The 17,603-nt window shown below is 33.5% G+C and overlaps 1 protein-coding gene across 3 annotated transcripts; it reads right to left on the bottom strand.

Moving 5' to 3' along the window:
* Positions 1-9,381: 9,381 nt before the first annotated feature.
* On the bottom strand, positions 9,382-15,405 carry LOC131631469 (oxysterol-binding protein-related protein 1C-like). Of its 3 annotated transcripts, none has more exons than XM_058902263.1 (10): positions 14,701-15,405; positions 14,000-14,356; positions 12,908-13,013; positions 12,291-12,742; positions 12,022-12,177; positions 11,298-11,465; positions 11,066-11,206; positions 10,330-10,560; positions 9,925-10,038; positions 9,382-9,780 (listed from the first exon to the last, which is right to left on the bottom strand). In XM_058902263.1, the coding sequence occupies exons 1-10, from the start codon at positions 15,115-15,117 to the stop codon at positions 9,607-9,609; spliced, it is 2,316 nt and encodes a 771-aa protein (XP_058758246.1). In that variant the 5' UTR covers positions 15,118-15,405; the 3' UTR covers positions 9,382-9,606. The 3 variants fall into 3 exon arrangements, with proteins under 3 accessions (XP_058758246.1, XP_058758245.1, XP_058758247.1); XM_058902262.1 differs by having other exon boundaries at positions 9,384-9,780; positions 12,291-12,745; XM_058902264.1 differs by having other exon boundaries at positions 9,610-9,844; positions 12,291-12,745.
* Between the last annotated feature and the right edge of the window lie 2,198 nt (positions 15,406-17,603).

The following is a 17,603-nucleotide window of genomic DNA, read 5'->3' as shown; positions in this document are numbered from 1 at the left end:
TGATTTGGCTCTATAATATTTAGGTTTTTGGTATTTAGTTTAAATAACTATTTATTTCCATTCCTATTTCCATTCCTTTATGCACTCTCGTTCTTAGAGGAATGAAGTCTTAATAATTTAAAGTTCGTACCGAGAGATCATGTGGCCAAGTAGTGGGTGAAAAGTATTTTAAAATACTTTTATCCTATTGATATTCATTTAAAGAATAACATTTGATAAATATATATATTTTAAATTAGTTTATTAACGAAAATTTATGATAGTTAAAAAAAATATTAAATATTACTTACAATATTATTGTGACAAAAGAAGGATCTTATATGAAAAATAATTTTCACGACATTTAATATTTAAATAATAGATAATTTAAGTACCATATTTTCTTATCAAAATAATTTTTTTCAATAAAAAAAAGCACACGCAGTACTGATTCTATAAACAAATAAAGATAAAAATTAACCTAATCTATAAATAAGCAAAGATAAAAATCAAATTAATTTGAATGAACATTATAAATTATTGTATTTGATAAGCATTATAATTTATTTTTTTGGTAAGCATTATAAATTTTTATTTTTTAAAGTTATAGTTCAAACAATAAATAAATAGTTGAAGTGCATATCTACATTTATTAGTATTATATACACTAAAATTAAAAGTTTTAAATACCAAATTACAAAATTACACTAATAAGAAATATATTTAAATTACATAAATTTTTAGCCTATGTTTGATATATTTTTATTTGAATAAGTAATTTAAATCTAACGGATTTCGAACTGAGACCTTGAGAGAAGTATACTTTCAGGACCCAAACATTTCGAACACACTCACACCATGATACGCCCACCATGTTTGATATATTTAAAAGACACGGTGCTGCTAGGTATGTAAAAGCGAGCAATTCTAGTTTCAAAAAAATTGTGATGGAAAGCATATTGTTTCCAAATGCAAACTTAGTCAGATTGCAAATCTGTTACATAACCATACCAAAATATATGATTATCTAGTATTAGGCTATTAGGCCATAATATCATTTTTTTTCACTTAATATTCATTTGGAACGTATTGAAAAACACAATAAGTTTTTGATTTCATAGCTCTTTGATTCAAAATTTTATATTTTGTCCTGCTAGAAGACACATATTTATTGAAACCAAAACTGATGCATGCTTAATATAAAAAGAAATTTACCTGAGGTTTTATCCATCATTTTTTCAAATTTGGCCATGTTAACCACCATGAAAAACTTGCACCTATGTTTGCAGTTCTATGAATTATAAATTTATTATACATTTTACATTTATTCAATTTACAATCTAAATTCATATCAACCCTCACATTTTAAATAACATTTTATTTTTTTATATTTTTATTGAGTTAACCTTTTTAAAATATATGAGAATATTGTTCACAAATTCTTTAAACTCTTCCGACGCATCGCACGGATCAATATCTAATAAGGTTAAAAATTAGTAGAATTTAAATATTACAACGACACTTTTGATCCAAGGTGTTGGAGAAAATGAGAATGAATTCACTGCTTCCAACCGCATCAAAAACCGTTGCAATGCGCATCAGGGCTACGAGCAGTAGATTGAGTTGACTGGTACGAAGAAATACAACTCTCTCATCTTCATTTTGATATGTGCAAATTCTCTAAATAAACAAAATAGAAACAATAATTCAATAAGTTGCAGTAAAAAAATCAGAATGCAATAAAACATAGAGGCTATTCCTTAACTCTATCAGTTAAGATCTTATGAAACAATGCAAGTAATAAATGCAAAGAAGTTAGACACTATCAAATAAATCTGTTTCTCTACCCAAATGACGTGTAATTTATCCAATTATACTAAGTTAGAAGTTCGGAAACAAAAGCAAAGAAAAAAGCAAAAGCAAAATTAAACAGTTGTATTTAAAAGTTGAATGCACATTTACCTTGGCACACAAGGTAATTTTATAATGACTTTTTTTGCTGACGGTGCGTTTTGAAGCAAAAAATCTCCCATTTCATCTTGTATTATTGAAAGGTTGAATGTTTCTATTTTCAGTAACTTCAGGTTAGGAAAGTGAATCTTGGATGAACGGGGAATTAAGTCGATAAACTAAACAACAAAGAATGTAAGTGAATTAAGCTCAACTAAAGGCAAGTCAATAAAAAAAGTAATGTAATAAAAAATGAAAACAAATTAAAACACCTCTACAGTCGTTGAAGTGATTGTCAATGATTCCATAAGAGCAAGGTCAGCCAGCCAATTGAATAGAATTGAAGGATAATTTTGTACACTTGCCCATATAGGTAAATCAATAACTACATGTTTAATATGTTAAGAAGTGTGGTTGGGCCTAACTCAACCCTACAAAACCGGCTTGTAGGGTGAGGATTGCCCCCACTTATAAGGACATGTTCAAGCCATATATTGTCCAATGTGGGACTCTTAACACACCCCCTCACGCCCAGGACTAGACAACTGGAGCGTGGAAATAAATGGTGGGTGGCCCGATAGCGGAAACCATAGAAGGTGGCCCACCGGATCTTAAACGAGGCTCTTGATACCATTTTTCACAAGGGCATTATACTCTACAGTCATGGCATCTTGCCAATGTTTATGTTTGAGGGCTTGTTTGTATGTACGAGGATCAGGTTCAGGTTTAAGAGTGGTAGCTAGGATTTTCGGTTTGAGAGAGCCAGTTTGGGCTCGTGTGGTCATGGGGTGAGTGGAAGATTGAGCGGGTCTGTAGTATGAAGGAAAAAGTTGTTGATGTTGTTGTGGGGCCGGCGGAGGAGAGGAATTAGGCAATGAATGAGAAGTGGGAGGAATTGTGAGTGGGGGCTGAATTGTAGGCTGAATTGTAGGTTCAGTTTGGAACGTGGCTGAAGGTGTGGGCAGTTCAACAGCTTGCTCTAACAAATTGGAATTTAATTCTGTAGAAGCAGGAGTAGATAAGTTAGGCGTTGAATTATTTGAAGAAACAAAATATGGGAATATACTCTCATTAAAAACAACATGCCTTGCAACATATATACGCTCAGTAGGTTTATGAAAACAGAGATATCCTTTGTGAGAAGTACTGTAACCAATAAACACACATGGAAGAGAACGAAAATCAATTTTGTGGTTGTTATACGGACGAAGAAAGGGATAGCAAAGACATCCAAAAGTTTTGAGAAAACCATAATTTGGATCTTTGTGATATAATTGTTGATATGGAGAATGGTAGTGTAAGGTGGGGGTAATGGTTCTATTGTGGAGATAAGTTGCAGTTTTGAAAGCATGTTCCCAAAAATCGTGAGGTAAAGATGATTGAGCCAAAAGAGTGAGGCCTTTTTCAATGATAATACGATTGCGGCGTTCGACCGCCCCGTTTTGCTCTTGTGTGTATGGACATGAAATACGGTGAGAAATACCGTGTTGTTTTAAAAAATTAGAGACATTGCGAAATTCACCCCCCCAATCGGATTGAAGATGTTTGATTTTTGCATGGAATTGTGTTTCAATCATAGTACGAAATTGCACAAAAGTAGTGAAAACCTGTGATTTGTGCGATAGAAAATAAATCCACACATATTTGGTGCAATCATCAATAAACAAAACGAAATACCGATTGCCATTAATTGAAAATTTGGGAGATGGACCCCATACATCAGAGTAAATCAATTCAAAAGGAGTAGACGACGCAATATGCGATGATGCTAAAGGAAATCGATGGCTCTTTCCAAGTTGACAAGAGTCACATACATTGGGAAATTTATTTGAAGAAACTGGTAAATTAAAAGAGGAAATAAGACGACGCAAAAGAGGTTCATGAGGATGAGCAAGCCGCTGGTGCCAGCCGTGGACAGATGTAAGGACGCCGGTGAGAGCCATGGTTGGTCGAGTTTTATTCTGAATGGAGTTAATGCAGTAGAGGCCGTTGTTAATGCCCCCGCGGAGGATGGTTTGACCCTGAAAGGTTTTGACAAGGCAATGATGAGGCCAAAACTCTATATAAACCTTATTATCTTGTGTAAATTTGGATACACTGAGAAGGCTTTTTGTGAGTTTAGGAACAATGAGAACATTAGGCAAGCGCAAATTATGTAAAGTAGAATTGCCAATGTGAGAAATAGATAAAAGGTTACCATTGCCCACTTGCAGTTTGTCATTGCCTTTGTAGTCATCAGAGATGGTCAGCTTCTGAAAATCTGGAGAAGCATGATCAGTGGCACCGGTGTCGAAATACCAAGAAGGATCGATGGCACTTGAAGACGTAGCCTGAGAAGCATAATGAGCCTGCTTTGATGTACTGCGCGGGTTGGGCTTGCGTGAGGGAAAATCAATCTGATTATCACGCTGCCAACAATCCACAGCCTCGTGACCTGGACGCCCACATAATTGGCACTGTGGACGGCGACGGCGAAACTCACCCCCGTTTGTTGCACGAGTGTCACCTCTGGAGTCGCTCCTGGAATCCCCGCGAGAGTAGGCGCCACCAGAATTGTTGGTATTATGTGACCGGCCAGATTGCCGACCGGCGACGTGGGCAGAAAAAATTGGTGCTGGAGATGAAGGAGCCAAGGGAACAATGGTGGATTGGCGAGCCAGTTCTTGAGCGAGTCGTGCTTCCTCCTGAAGCAATTTGCCCACCAGGTCGTCAACAGAAGCATCATCACTGTGGATCATGAATGCAGTGGCGAAGGCGCCGTAAGAGCTATCTAGCCCAGAGAGGATGTGACCGATTAGGTCCTCATCAGAAACAGGGTGCAGGTTTGCAGCGAGGGAGTCAGCAATAGAGCGTTTTCGCTCGATGTACTCCATGATAGAGAGAGACCCCTTAGGTAGAGATTGTAACTGCAATTTCAGGGACATCCGCCGAGCACGAGTCTGCGCCTGGAAAGTTTTCTCGAGTGCTGTCCAGGCCATGTGGGAGGTGGTGCTACGAGCAACGATGGCGAGAGTTCTCTCAGAGAGAGTTGATTTGAGCCACAGCAAAACCAATCTATCGCGACGCTTCCAGGCGAGATAGTCAGGGTTGGGTTCTTGGGTGATTGTTCCATCGTCAGCAGCAATGGAGCGAGTCTTTGGCGGTGGATTTGGGGCCAGCAAATGAGACTCAAGATCAAAGGTTTCGAGAGCAGAGATGACAGTGGTGCTCCAAAGGCAGTGATTTTCATTGTCAAGAGTGATTTTGATTGGAGGAAGTTGAAAATTGATCTGGGAAGATAATGAATTGGCTAGGGCCAGGAGGTTGGGGTTATTGCCAGCCATGGGAGTGAAGGTGGTTTGAAAAAAAAAAATTTTCAACCTGAAGCTCTGGATACCATGTTAAGAAGTGTGGTTGGGCCTAACTCAACCCTACAAAACCGGCTTGTAGGGTGAGGATTGCCCCCACTTATAAGGACATGTTCAAGCCATATATTGTCCAATGTGGGACTCTTAACATAATAGAAGAGAAATTACTATTTTTATTGCGCCCACATAGCTGCTTCTGAAGAGGCAGAAGCCCAAAGTAAAAGCTGCAAAGATTTGGGATAGATAATTCAAATTTGCAAGGGATGTAGTGAGGACACCTCCCTATTGTTAAATTAACAAGTGAGACACTTGATATAGAGAGAATGTTATCATCAAAAGTTTCACAAGATAGAATGATCAAAGTATTCAAACTTTTACATGCAGAAAAGGGCCTGATATAGCCATCATCACCCGCGCGAAAGGAAAAATTATGTATAGCAAAGTAGGTTAACACGGGAAGTACAAGAGAATTTGGAAAAAAATAATGGTATATGACTAAATTTTCGGTATGAAGTAAGGTGAAGAGAGGTTAAAGTGCGAGATGAAAAATTGCAAAGTGATAATGGTTCAACATGACAAGCCATATACATGTGTACTAGTTTGAGACTAGGTGAGGATGCGTAATTTAGAATCCTTTCGAACAGGTGAGGCTCCTCTATAGCACGAGACTTGAAATTGAGAGCTTGCAGAGGAGTTTTGTCATTGCGGAGAGACAAAATTTGAGACACGAAATTTGTGAAACTTTTGATAGTTTCAAAGTTATAATAATCTAACGAAAGAACATCAAGATCTTTCCAGATATTCTTCCATCTTGTGGAGAGGACGCATGTTTGAACAACTTGTTTGGCATTCAAATGCGACAATATTAGAAGTAAAAGACAGTCGGGTAATACACTGAATCTGTCTTTATCATAATTTCTTCTCCGAGTTTTCATTGTGAACCGTTAAGTGACAGTTGCTTGCAGTTTGACGGTGAATTACGGCGGCTATAAGTAGGCACAAACTGAAGCTTCTTTTTTTTGAATGAGATGTGTTTAACCTAAGTTTCTTAGAGTATATAAAGAGCAGCACATAACACATATGGTACGGGTGCACAAATTGATCTAACCATCAAATAGCCCAAGAATACTACCCAGATTTCGAATTTTAATATAAATATATATTTAAGAAAAGTTTCATACGCACTAAAAAAATATAGGCAGTGCTAATTTAAAGCACGTGTGAAATATTAAATGTAAAAAAATTAAATTAATTTTAAAATATTTTTTCATAAATATATTTTTATTAACTTTTTAATATTTCCCTTTCATTTTTGAAATCAAATTATTTTTAATGAGATTGAAAATATCAATTACTCGTTCAATTAACGTCACAATATATTAGTAATCTTCTAATAAAAATAGAAGTTCAATATAATTTTTTTTATGTACATTCTAATATCAATATTATTAAAGTATATTATTAAATACTTTGTTAATCAACATATATAATTAAATAAATTTTTAATTTTACCACTTATATAATGATCGAACCTGATCAAAATGGGTCGTCTTGGCATACAACTTCTGAGAATGAGGGATCGTGTACCTGCAAGGTAGTCCGATGTCAAAGTAAGAGATAGGACTAACAGAGTGCAAGTACAAGAGAGTGAAGAGTAAGAATAACCTGACCCTATAGTGAAATAGGGTATTTATAGCCCCGACGTTGGGGCAAAGTCTCCACATTGGACTGGATGTACAGGTCCAATATGGAGACTATCAGGGTCTACGTGTGTAGTAGAGACCAGCATGTGGTTTCCAACCTGTTTCAAGTGCTCCTAAATACCTAGGAGATACGGCATTTTCGGCGCAGGATGACTCTGTAACGTTCGGAGAGGCCTTGGCGATAAACCCTACGAGGATGCTTCGTCGTCGACATGTCGCGAGGAAGACAGTTACTCGTGGAGTACGAGAAAGTGTCCTCGCATGGCGGCTATTTCTCGGATCGCCTCATTCAGCTTGCCTGTCAGGCGCGCTGGGTCAGACCCTGCCTGACGGCGGGTTAGACGCAGGTTACTCCGAGCAGACATCTCGTTAGGCCTTTCACCGAGTAGCGTTGGAATGGACTTTGGGCTATGTTTTGGACCAAATACAGGCCCAGTCTAGAACAGTTTCTATACATTTATATAAAAATGAGTTGAAAAACAAATTTCAGTGTCAAAGTCACGTTTAAACTCGTAAGATATAGGGCCCGTTTATTTTGGCTTTTGTTAAAATGATTTTTATAGTATTACATAATTTTGTGTAAAAAAACTTTACAAAGAATTTTTTTATAAAAGCTTCAAATGAAAATTTGGTTTGAATAGTTATTCTTATAATGTGATTTTATGTATTTCATATATTTATGAAAAAAAAATTGAATATCAAAATTTTAAAAAATCACTTAATTTTGAAGTTATTTCAAATAGATTTTCATAAATCATTTTTGAAAGACAATTTTTATTTTAAATTGCGATTTTGACTAAGTTTTGGTCTTCAATAACGTATGTTTATGTTATAGAATGTCAAAATTAGTATTTCATTTTAGAAAAAACGAATATAAAAAAACTTGTAAAATTTTGAAAAACGGTTTTGAAAAATTTATGATAAAAAATACAAAGAAAAAATCTTTTTTTTTTAAACTGAAACAAACAGACTCATAAATTATAACTTCAAGTAGAATCAATTTTGAAAGCAAAATCAATTTTACTTTAAGATAATCAAACAATTCAAAATCACTCAATAATTAATTCTACACCTCTAGAATTGTTTTGAACTTCCAAAAGTCAAACCAAACATGTTAAAGTAGAGGATCGGTTACATGGAACAATTTTCATAATAATATTCTATCAAAAATCATGTTTTATCCAAATCGTTAATCTCGATATCTTAATGACTTCTCTGGTAGTTTTTCTATAGCTTCTTCCTATAATTGTTTAACTTCTATTCATCTCATATATTCTCCTTACGATCTATTCTCCTTATCATAGAATCTAGGATCTTCTCTCTACGTGTTCAAACTAACTAAGTCTATTTTTCACTATCTTCTCTATTATGGGTTTTACCCCAACATTCTCTCTGTAATAATTTTATTTATATTCCTATAATTTATAGTCTTAAAACTCATCCAAAGCAACATCCGCATCTCTGATACCCTTACATTATTACATTATTTTGTTGTTGATTCTTAACCGCTCAACGTTATGTCTTGTACAACTTCGCAGGTCGCAGTTCGATAAAAATTTCCCTTCGACTGAGGTGATACCTTTGCGTCAAATAAAACTTCTAAAATCCTCTTCCATTTCACCAACCCAACTTGAATCCTATACTTTATATCTCCTTCTCTTTCTCTTTCTCCATCATTTGTATTACACAGGATGATATTATATATATATATATATATATATATATATATATATATATATATATATATATATATATATATATATATATATATATATATATATATATAACGCATACGAGTCAATACATCTAAACATTACTCAAACAAATAGTAAAATAAGTTTTTTAAACTCTTGATTTTAATACCTAGTCCAAAACTCCAAAAAACACCTTTATACTGTATCATAACTGTCATTTATATTTCAGAAGCAGGGAGCTTTCCTCTGCTTACCTGCATCATGCTGCTAAGATTATTTAATGCTCTCATATCAATATATATGTAAAATATAATTCAGTTAAACAATCACTCCCAAAACTTACCCTGATATCTAAACAATAACCACCATTAAAAAGTTAGTTAAACTGTTATATTGAATACTTATTTGAAAAGAACTCAAGTTCCTCTCTTCTGAATAGCTCTCCAACCGAAACATTTTTACTAATTTATTGTTCAGTTTATACTTACAAGTTACACTAAATATGCATAAAAAAGTTAAATTTTATCATCCAAACAAATTGTTAAATCACAGTATAAAAGAGTTTTACAGAAACTTCTAATAAAACTCACTATATAAATTTATCATTATGTAATATCATTTCCTAATAATACCTATTCGAGTCGTGTACAATTATAGTTTATACTGCGTGATTCGACGTATTAAGTATTTGAATTTAAACTGATAAACTTTACTTTTGGTGACTAAATAACAAAAAAGGTGATATATAAAATGAGACTGGGATATAAAAATATTTTAAAATAATTACATTATTATACCTCCTCATCTTTTCAAACTATATACTTTATATTATATGCTATCATGAATTTCATTGGGTACATTAACTGCGATCACAGTAAAAAACCCATCTGTAAAAGAAAGGATGAAAACATAATTGAAAAACTACAATGTAATTTAACCTTGGTCTAAAAGATGATCAGACGGAATTTGACCAAAAATATTAGGACAAGAGTTCCAATTCCTTTGTTGTCGGGCCTCCCAATATCCTCCTACGTAGCGGTATGTACCGCTTGATTTATCCTTAGCAAACCATTGTGGTTCCCAACCACTAGCTTGCATCTTCCCAGCCTGAATCCCAATAAAACAAGTGTTCAATCAATAACTGGATCATGTTTTTTGGCCTTTTAGCATGCTGACCAAATGCGCACACTTAGAGTTACCATACAAGTGACACAAACAAATGAAATCCATAACCGAAAATGAAATATCTACCTGCCGTTGACGCTGCTCTAGCCGTAATTTTTCCGAATTTGCCATCTCATACTCCCCATTTTCCAAAAACCTCTGATCTGGCCTTAACCTGGAATCCGTAGGTGGTAGCTTTTCCTATATGCTCAGATAATATTGATAATCAATGCCAATTCCAGGTTTATGCACACACATAAGATGCAATATATGATGCATAAGACATAACTGAACTTGGTCCTTGTTACACTAACATTATATATACTATATAGTTCTGCCATGTTATATAAATGGCTAAAAGGTTTCCCTGCTGATGCAACTAATAATCTTCTCATGTGGTAAAAATGACAGTGAGAAAATAGAAAATTCTTCCTTTAAAAATTAAACATAAAAAAACAAGATAGGCAACACAAAATAGATGATCGGTAAAACCTTTAATCCTGGGGTAAGTTCGTTTAATGTGATGGCAAAACGAGTTAAGTTATATCTAGTAGGAAACTTGGGAGGCTTGCTCCTCTTCCATAGTAGATGTGCTTCCGACAACGATTCGTAACCTTTTCCCTTTCCACCATAGTCACCATTAACATAATACATGCTGTCGTCCCACTTTCCAATTAATGTAGCCAATGTTTTCCCATTTCTGTCCTGAACAATACCTTGAACCTGAAAAGACAGACAAACTGCAATAAGAAACTACCATATACAATAAACGATTGCATGTCAACTAATGTACTACACAAAATTTAAATTGTAGAACAGATAATTTGATGGAACTCAGAAAATGAAGTAACAGAACAGTAAAATAGGAATGGATTGAATGGAAGTTATTTGATTAATGAAAAAAGAGGGATGTAACTACAAGCATGAACCAGAGCAATTGCTCCTTTAGAGAATGAACTCTCCTACTGCATAATAGCAATAATCATGTATGCCTATTCTCTCCCTTCTCCTCACACAATATTCCCCATGTTCAAACAACTTTTCCTGAAATTGTATGCCATGTCACTATATAACTTCTCCTTCCTGATTCTTCTTTCCCCTATGGGTGTAAGCTCTACACACAGTTGGTTACTTAGGGCCTAATTTCAGCAGTCTCATTTTCATAAGGCCCCGGTAATTCTATCACAATCCTCTGAAAAGAAAGAATCTGTAAAACATATAAAAGTACCTGGCGAGGATTGCGATCAATTATAGATTGTTCCTTGAATTTCAGTTTACATGAGTATGCTCCGTTTCCCTGAATACGCATTGTACCATAATGATCACAATACAGCTTTCCCAAAATGAGATTGTATATTGATGTAGTAACCTGAAAGAACAGTTCCAGTTTATAACAAAATCTGAACACAGCATTTTCTTTGTGACCTTCAACATAATATAGTGGTAGATGTTAAATGTACCTTGCTCCACTGGAACACTTCCCCATCGTCAAATTCTAATGTCAATATACCAACAGGATCGAGTTGAATTGATCGGCCCCAAAATTTGCTTTTTAAGTTACTATCTGCCCAAAATTTCCAGCCCGTACCCTCACAGTGACATGCAACTATTGTAGGGTGGTGACTGACCTGAGAGGAAGCAGAAATAAGTATTTTAAATTCAAAATGAAAACAATGGTTGTAGGGACAATCATATCACTTGTTACATACAAATCAAGTCTTATTGTATTTTATAGGGTTCTGTGGAACTCAAGCACACAAGCACATAAACTCTTATTCATTCAATTAAGTTGAACAGTTTTAGGATTATATCTTAAGTTCTTCCTTGAAACTGTTTCCTTTTCATCCTGGGGCAAGAAGTTCTAAGGAAATCAAATAAACATAATAACTTATATTTCAACAAATAATAAATTTGACTACATACTTCATATAACAATCACAGACAAGTAACAGAGTCAAATACTCACAAACATTAAGTATAACGTTAAACACATATTAAGGCTTGTGGCATTCCCTATCCTTGGAACAGGGCAACCCCCGTGCCCACAAGAACATTATGAAATTTCACTTGTTATGATATTCTTATAAGGTGTCGAATAATACACTCTTAACTCATATATTAATCAAAGTAATCACAAGAAAAGATTGTGTTTTAATATTATCGTTGTGTAGACTAAGATTAGACCTTCTCTGAAATGAAACGAAAGCCTTTATCTGGAAAGTCAGCCTCATATGTCTCCCCCAGTAATGGATTGAATGGTTTGCAAATTTTTCCATCAGTTGAAGCATAGGCAGATACAGCAAAAGCAGCAACATTGAGAATCCTCATAAGGGTATTGCCCTGCATGACATCATCAATGGTTTTAAAAGTCAAATATTGATCCCAGTCAATACACTGAAGAGCTAACAACAAGTATAAGCATAGTGAAACTTGAGTACCAAATCCAGACTTACTCTTCTTCCCCATTCATAAGCTCGGTCAAGGAGATACGAGTACTCCATTTCTTCACAGCATTTTTGAAGAGAGGAGAGAGGTTCATTAAAATAAACAGGGAGACATACTTTAGTTAGATCCTTCCCAATATTATCCTTAATCAATGACCAAAGACTGACGCCTTTCTCTTTCTCAACAGGTTCGGGCAATTTTTTACGCCGCTTAACACGAGGGTTGTTGGTCCCAACAGTTTTAATACAAGGATCTACATCCTCCTCAAATCCAACTGTCGGGACTCCTTCATCATCTGAAGAGAAGGATGAAGCCCTAAAATCAGATCCATTACTTTTAAAAGAACTGGATGATGATAGAAAATCACGTGTGTCAAAAAAGGCGGCATCATCGTCATCATCTGTTCCTTCCTCTGCTGCGTCATTTCTGTCATTATCATCCTCAGACCCACACACACTTGCTTCTGAATCAAAAAGTGAAAATGGAAGAAAATGGAAATAGTGCATAGAAAATCAGTACATGAAATATCATAGCTGCCATGCAAGTATTTTTTTGATTTTAGAAAATGCATAAGCAGAACCTTAATCAAGCAATAAAAAGAATGCCTACATATATGAACACTTACCACTAAACTTTTCCTGCCCCAATATAGAGGAAGCCTCTTGACCATTCCCTTGTCTTTGTCTTTGGCTCTCATCAACAACAGTGTTTTCCAGGTCAACCTTCTCTGTCTACAATGATGAAGTGCAAATAAAATTTATTACTACATCAAGAAAACAAAATGTTATCCTCTGTCAATAAATATAAGGAAATAAGCAATAAAAAAGGAAACGGATCAAACTAACACCTGTCCATGAATTTTAGTGAAGGAAAACCATTTCTTGCTTAAAAGAAATAATAAGACAGCAATTGGGATGCTGTCAGCACGGCAGGGAAGTGCAGTGCAGAATACATTAACGCGTAAGGTGAAAAGGAATTCCTTTGATAAAAATAATATGTTAATTAAAACTTTGGTATAGTAATTTATTATTTGTCAATCTGATGCTGCTGCGCATTACCTTCAATTGGTGAAATACTTCTTCAGCAAGATAAACATACAAAACCCATAAATATAACTCAATAGTGAGCATTCAGCTGGAGTTGTTTATAATAAGCTGAAGGAATATTTTCTAAACGAAACTCTGCTATCGCTATGTTAAAAAATCATCATAAGGATTAAAGGAAAATAAAAAGATCACTCAAACTTTGTAGAAACACAGTAATCAGAGCTCCATTCTGAATTAAAATTTATATCGTAGAGACACTATGACACCAAAGCCTCACCTGAAGCATCTAATTAGTAAAAAATGATATTGAATATAAGATATGGAACTAATTGCTTGCAAAAACCAATAAGTAAAGGGGGGAGAAATTGACCAAAGAATACAGAATATTAATAACTAAAGCCATTTATGTTTAGATATTTATTGCCAACAAACTTAAGTACAGCTAAAAAAATTTGGAAAAAACTAGAGAACTAGCCACATATATAGCTAATACACGATTCTCTACTTTCTTTTAAATCAATAGGAGGGAAAAAAAAAAGAGACAGGATCCTCCCACTTCTTGCTGATAATTGTAAACGATATTAAGAACAATCAGCATTCTGCGGAGTAGAAATCTAACAAAATTAGCCAGTTCGATTGGCATGAAGTGTTCTACTTTTCATTAAATGTACCTCCAATTGGCGTAAATTATCAATTAGTGCCAACTGTTTCTGCTTAAGTAGCAAAAGCTGGCTTTGTAGAGCTGCGTACTCATTTCTCATAATTTGCTCACTGTCCTGAATGGCAGCCTCACTAACACCTTCTTCCATTAGCCGGTGCCTCAACTTTTCAGTTGAAATGGCGGAATTGTCCACAGGAGCCATCAGCTCACAGTTGGACATCCGAGGAAACATATCTTTGACTGCATATAAAGCCTCCACCCATGCCACCCGATCCTCACGGGTCTCAGCCCTTAAGTGCAGTGTCTTTGTCCCAGTGAAAATGGAAAACCGTTTATCATCCGATCTGCTTTCACGAATAGTTGAAACCTACAGTCAAACCTTTCCTTCATTAAAATAAATAAACATGAATATGATCATATGAATGTGACACTGGAAAATAAAAAAGAGGATTGAACAGTTTCAGAGCCTTTTCAGTTATGATTTATCCATAACTAATAGCATTGAATTCAACTTAAGATGACATAGATATTCAGATTGAGATTCACATACAAGGCAAGATTTCTTAATTAATTAAAACACTAATTAGGTGTTATGAATTTCAACATTCAAATTTTACATTCCTCTTGCAAACAACAATAACCAAAATAAAACTAAAGCAGAATAGGAAAATGAGAAAACCAAATTGAACAACTATTAATACTAATTGAAACCTGGAGATGGATTTCACCGAAAGGCTTTCGCCAATGTTGAGAGTAGTGAGAATTTCTTTTGCGAGAGATGATCCGCATGGACTCGTCACCGATGACTTTGAATCCTTTCTCGGTTTCTGGATTGATTACAATCTTATCAGGTCCGTGAATCTTGTAATAGGAGAGAACACCATCCTGTAGCACGAACCACCTAGGCCTCCATCCTTTGCCATAGTTCACCCACTTCTGAAGTATTCCTGATATTCCGTTCCCGACGAGGTCGTTGATCCTCACATCAACCGCCGTCGGAACAACCACCAACTGCTGCTGATCGTGCCGCTGACTTCCGCCGCTGGAGATACTGTGGTTGACGATGTGGCTTGCAGGTCGGGAGAACAGCTCGGATTTCGCTAAAATGGAGGACGGAAGAGGAGGCATAGAGAAGCCGTCGAGATTATCGGCGGTGGTTAAGTGTTTGACCGGAGATAGATGATCGGAGCGGCGAAGTTATTTAATGTGGCGAGAGAGTTACGGAGATATTAGGTTTTGTGGTGGCGACACGATGGTGGAGATTGGTGGCGCAACCGGTAATGACGGTGGTGATTGAATTGAGGTTCATGTTAAGTTAGTATTTTATTGGTGATCGAAATGAGAAGAATGGAAAGGAAGTGTCAAGAGGGGGAAAGAGTGTAAATTCGCGTGAAAGCCAAAAACGGTTACGTGCTGAAAACTTTGCTAAAGTAAAATAAATTAATAAATAAAGCATGGGCTTAATTACAACTTTGATTTTTTTATTTTATTTATTTTTTTCATTTTTTTTTGTCATCACCGCTTTAGTCTAGTTTGAAAGTCAGTTCTGACGTCAAGTAGCTTCAGCTCTCTTCCGATTGCAGTTGTGGGGATCGACCGTGATTCTCTCTACCAAATCTAGCGTCAATCATCATTAAACCAATTAACGATTGATATTTTATTCTTAATTTTTAACACTACAATTTTGGTTTTCTTTCAAATTTTTATTAAAAAATGAATAAAAGTAAAACTAATTTCATAGGAAAAAATAAAATTGGAAGAAGAAAATTACACAGAAAATTTTAAAAAATTAAAATAATAATTTTTAAAATATAGAAATCAAAATCAAGAAAAAAAATAATAAGAAAATTAAAATTGTAATTAAGACTAAAGTATTTTTTTTATGACTTATCCCGTTTAAAATAAAGTAGATGGATGTATTTGTTTAGACAAAAAAATAATAAAGAAAATAGTACTGTAAAATAATTTTATGCTAACAATAATCATCTAAGTGTACGTCTTATATATTTTTCAATAAAAATATAAATAATGTATCATTTTTTACTTATATAAATTTTTTTCTATTTTGATATTTAAATATACTTTATATTTTCGTTTAAAAATGATAAAAATCACATTTAAAATATTATATATAAATTTTGTCCTTTGTCAAATCATGTTTAAATTTTAAAATTATTTTAATATTATACGTACACCCGTGCGATTCACGGATATGTTCTATTTAAATACTAATGATACTATTATAATTATAAAAAAAATTAAAAAATTAAACGTACACAAATATGTTTTATTTAAAGAATATTATTATTATTATTATTATTATTATTATTATTATTATTATTATTATTATTATTATTATTATTATTATTATTATTATTATTAAAAAATAATTTAAAAATTAAATTTACAATCATAGGATAGGTTGTATTTAAATATCAATGACAATTTTTATAAATTTGAGAGAGGTGTTGCTATGAGTGTAGAAACTTTAGCCTTTTTAATTTAATTTGTAACATCATTGAGAACTGAGTAGGAAAAAAATAGTTAATCTATATTACAAATACAAACAATTATGTACAAAACCATTTGTTAATAGTGTCGTTTATGTGGTTAATTAGTAGATGTGTGGTTTAATGAAACCGTGGAATTATTCAACTTCTAAATTTATTATTATATTATTTTAATTAATTATAAATTAGTGTGATAAAGTTATTTTGAAGATATAAAATAGAGTTAATGGGATGAAGTTATTTATTAAAGTAGCTATATAAATTATTTAATTTTGATGGAATTAAAAATAATAAAAATTAATAATAAGAGGAAGAAATTGGATAGAACTAAAATAATATTAATAATTAATATAATTATGAAAAATATTATTGAATCAAATACGAATTACAATATAATTAATTATCCTATATCAACAACATAAGAAAATAAAAAAAAGTGAAAACAAATAAAAAATTATTTAATCCAGTTCATAAGGAAAAAAATTAAATGAATATATAGATAGGAAATAAAAAATAAAGAATGTTGGTTATAATGTTGATTATAATTTTTTTTAAAATATATACTCAATATGAAATACTTAAAAAATATATATATTTTTTATATTTCTTAATGACAATTAAATAAGATTTACCGTGCATCGTACGGGTAGACGGCTAGTTATTAATAAATATGACGATTTGTTATTGGTGAAAAATTTGGCGGGAACATTTTGGAGGGAAAAAGTTGTACAATTACAATTTAGTAGGATGATAACTATAATAAGTGGCTTGTGGGTATTATTATTATATTATTATTTATTATTATTAATAAATATGATGATTTGTTATTGGTGAAAATTTTGGCGGAAACATTTTGGAGGGAAGAAGTTGTAGAATTATAATTTAGTAGGATAATTATGACAGACAATTAATTTTTTTTGCTTAATTACAATTGTGATCCTTTTATTATATATTTTTCAGATTTTGGTCTCTCCATTTTAAAATCTGAAATTTTATTTCATCTATTTAAATTTTTTGTTAGTTCTTGTAAATTCGAAGGCAATTTTTAATAACATGACACTCAGATGACGTATTAGTGTTAGTTTAACACTGAACTATTCAAAA

Source organism: Vicia villosa, unplaced genomic scaffold (assembly GCF_029867415.1).
Source record: "Vicia villosa cultivar HV-30 ecotype Madison, WI unplaced genomic scaffold, Vvil1.0 ctg.000830F_1_1, whole genome shotgun sequence".
Classification (NCBI taxonomy): domain Eukaryota; kingdom Viridiplantae; phylum Streptophyta; class Magnoliopsida; order Fabales; family Fabaceae; genus Vicia; species Vicia villosa.
This window is presented reverse-complemented; position numbering and strand designations above follow the sequence as displayed.